The sequence below is a fragment of the Brienomyrus brachyistius genome, chromosome 21, assembly GCF_023856365.1.
Source record: "Brienomyrus brachyistius isolate T26 chromosome 21, BBRACH_0.4, whole genome shotgun sequence".
NCBI lineage: Eukaryota > Metazoa > Chordata > Actinopteri > Osteoglossiformes > Mormyridae > Brienomyrus > Brienomyrus brachyistius.
In genome coordinates, this window is record NC_064553.1 from 14,985,079 (window position 1) to 14,988,654 (window position 3,576).

At 49.7% G+C, this 3,576-nt stretch overlaps 1 protein-coding gene across 1 annotated transcript; it reads left to right on the forward strand.

Moving 5' to 3' along the window:
- The first annotated feature begins 557 nt into the window (after positions 1–557).
- LOC125716684 (plasmalemma vesicle-associated protein-like) lies at positions 558–2,885 on the forward strand. The gene is made up of 5 exons (XM_048989270.1): positions 558–1,071; positions 1,433–1,508; positions 1,654–2,406; positions 2,488–2,537; positions 2,643–2,885. The coding sequence occupies exons 1-4, from the start codon at positions 688–690 to the stop codon at positions 2,535–2,537; spliced, it is 1,263 nt and encodes a 420-aa protein (XP_048845227.1). The 5' UTR covers positions 558–687; the 3' UTR covers positions 2,643–2,885.
- The last annotated feature ends 691 nt before the right edge of the window (positions 2,886–3,576 follow it).

The window sequence follows — 3,576 nt, forward strand, 5'->3', positions numbered from 1 at the left end:
TGCATACTGCGGAACGTTCTGGATGTGATGGATTGAGCTGGAGCAGGGACCCGTTGGGACAGGCCGACTGAGATAAGAACAAAGAGACAAGCATTTGAGTTATAAGCATAAGATCTGAACACTTCACCCTGAATGGCGTCCAGACCAAGGGACCAAATATTTGAACCGAAAAAAAAATCCTAATTTGTACATATTTCCTAATATTAGATGATGATGATGATGAAGATTATATAAGATTATTATTATTCTTGTTGTTATTGTCGTTGTTATTAATCATAATAACAAAGCACAGCAACAATAAAAAATAACAATGTAGATATTACTAATTATTACAGCTTTTTGTGAATTGCTTTTTACAGGAAGATCATAAAAATGAAGTAGGCGGACCTGACAGTTGTTGGAGGTGCTCGCAGACATCTGGGGGTTTTACTGTACGTGGGGGGGTGGGATGAGCTGAGGACGGTGTGGGGCGTTATGGTCAGGCTCATGAGAAAAAACTGGGTGGAGTCTCTGCGTGTGTGAGCTGCAGAACTATGGATCCGTGTTTATAAATATAACCCCCCACCCCGATGCTCTCAACACATTATTTCTGGGGACAGTGTGCAGGACCCTAGGAGACCACTCTCAGCTGGTTGCCCCTGGAAACCATCCCGAAAGTCTGAAGTGCCAAGCGGCTAAGTAGCAGCCATGTACAGGAGTTACACGCAGGCCAAGCTGCCTATGGATACCAAAAGACTTCGCAAGTCCAAGGAGAGAAGCTGTGGCTACTACCTGAAGATTGTCTTATTTTTCTCTTCACTGATTCAGTCACTCATCATCATCAGCCTGGTTCTCTTCCTGGTGTACGGCCAGTCAGGGAACTCGGGCGAGGAGAAGAGAGTGCAGGAGCTGGAGAAGAGCTGCACCAAGCTCATGGAGGAGAAGAGGAGCCTCCAGCAGCACAACTTGATGCTGTACAAGAAGCTGAACGAGACGAACATCACCATCGCCAACAAAGACAAGCAGCTGATCCACCTGCGAGTGATGGCCAACTTCTCCTACTATCACATACAGGGTTTCCAGAAGAGGCTGGTGAGACCCGCTCAGCTATGCTCACCTGCGAGTGAGACGCACCACCCTGCCTGACGTTTGCCTGAATATTCATAGGGGAATCCACCCCTATGCCCTGCATAGACAAAACTGGCATGAATATTAAGATGTATACATTTGCTCAAAGCAAATATTGTTGTTCTATTTGAAAATTTTATGTAACTCAAGTCCTTCTTGCAAATAGGTGTAAACATTAGGAGTTAGAGAAAGCATCAGCTAACCATCTGTTTAAAGGAATATTATCTTTATTTTTGTGGTGAAAGATATAATGTCACTAATTAAACAATCACCTCTAACGTTCACGTCATTGAAACAATCATGTGTATCTTCTTCCCATTTGCAGAATTCATGCGAAGAAGAAATGCAAGCTCAAAAGAAACGACAGATTCCCGGCCCAGTCCCCGATGGCTGTCAAAGAGGTACCAGTTTCTGTTGCTGCTCTCTGACCAGTGGTGTCTCTGCCTGTCTTCACTCCCCCATTCCCATGTCGGGAAACAGACAAACATCTTTTCCCGGCTTGCTGCTTGGTGACCTCAGCATCTCTCCCTCTCTTCTCTCTGCCAGAATTGACAAAGGTGACACTACAGGTCCAGCAGCTGCTTCGGGAAAAGTTCAACGTCACCCAGACTTCCCAGGAGCTAAACACAGCTCAAGAAGCAGCAAAAAAGAAGATCATCGTCCTTGAACAGTCCAATGCAGATCTTCTGCGGCAAAAGGCGTCCATGGAGAAGTCGCATGCCATGTTCAGTCAGGAGTGTAAACAGGACTATATGAACGCATTAAAGGGGATCAGCACCGTGACCAACGCCTTCCTGAGAAAGATCGAGAACTTCTTTCCCAGCGCCACCACCTTCTTCATCACGTGTGAAAAACGATCAACGTACCTGGAGCAGATCCATACCAACTGCACCGGCCTGTCTCGAGAAATGGAATCCAAGTTCCAGAGCTACCTGAATCACGTGGGCCACACCATGTCCAACATCCGTAAAAACAACACCGACCTGATAGCGCAAAACGAAGACCTGACGAAGGACCTGCAGGAGTGCCGGCAGTCTTCATTGGCGAGGGTGGAGGAGGGCATCCACCGCCTGCACACGGAACAGGAGAGGCACGGCCGCGAAAAGGAGCAGATGCTCAAGGACAAGAAGAAGCTGGAGAGTGATAAGGAGCTCCTGGAGCAGCAGGTTAGGCTGAAGAGCTTGGAGGTGGCCCACATCAATACCGAGAAGCTGAGACTCAATGCTTCCCTGCTCTCCTGCATGAGGATGACCGGGGTAGGGAGCAGTTTGGTCCCACGCGGACAGTCGGAGTTCGGAGGTAAGACACGTAACTCAAGGGAGGTGGTGAACATGCAGCCTCTGTGGGCTTCACACTGACGAATCTTCCTTCCCTCCGCAGATACGATAAGCCATTTGAAGGAGCTGCAGAAGTACACCGTGGGCAGCTGAGTGAGTACACGAGGCTGTAAAGCTTTATCGACGGTCTGGGGCACGCGCCTCAGTGACACCACCGAGCTGACCTTCTGTTCGCTTGCGCTTTCCATCCTGTTTCAGACCTCAGGACAGGAAGCACATCGAGCAGGAGAAAGAAGAACACTGTGGTGACTATTTGAAGACACATTACCAAGGCGATCCTGTTTCTCTTTCGTCAATAAATATAGAGCATGTGTGTATGTGTGTGTGTGTGTGTGGGCGGGGGGGGAATCCTGTCTGTATACCTGTTGCTTAATGCATAAATATTCACAAAAATAATTAACATGATGTAAATAATTCAATAAAGTATCCTTTGTGCATAAAGTGAACGCTTGTTACCTTTGCCAAATCGCCGCACTTCTGTAAAGGGGACAATACAAGGGTTCAAGCCATCGGTCAGCCCATGTACCGAGGAAGAGAGCCGGGTGGGGAGGGGCAGGGGGAGAGGGACACCAGTGTTTACAGAAACGCGGCCCGGCATCGGCACTGAGAACACACAGTGCATAAGCAAACTCGGCTCCAGGGACCATAAACATGTGTCATCTGTCCTAGGCTGTACGCACACGGCCACCTGGGCCACCACCACCGGGGGGGGGAGGGCGGAGTACCTACCGGGGAGGGTCACGCGGGATGAAAACATCATCATCCAAATAGCACCGTCTCCTTTCGAGCTGCGGCGACAATGCTAATGCTAATTGGGGGCTTCCTGCTGGGATGGAGAGCTGGGGGCCCAGTGGGACGACTCTGACTGCCAGGTGAAGGAACCATCTCCGCTGTACTCAGGATTTCCCGTTTGGTGCGGAACGGCCAGAATATGTACATGTGGATGGGGGGAGGGGGGACGTTTTCAGCATCGCATGATGATCACATCATTGCACTTCACAGACCAGGGACGACCCACCACAACTGAGGCTCTAAAGCCGGGGCTTCCAGGCCGTCACCTCAGAACGGCCTTGGTGTGCCAGGACCCGGGCCCCTGAACTGGGCCCACAGGTCCGACAGGGACTCAGGCCAT

Coding starts and splice junctions, on each gene's coding strand:
- LOC125716684 (XM_048989270.1), top strand. CDS start 688: ATGTACAGGAGTTACACGCAGGCCAAGCTGCCTATGGATACCAAAAGA. Junction 1,072..1,432: donor AGGGTTTCCAGAAGAGGCTG/GTGAGACCCGCT, acceptor TCCCATTTGCAG/AATTCATGCGAAGAAGAAAT. Junction 1,509..1,653: donor CCCCGATGGCTGTCAAAGAG/GTACCAGTTTCT, acceptor TCTCTCTGCCAG/AATTGACAAAGGTGACACTA.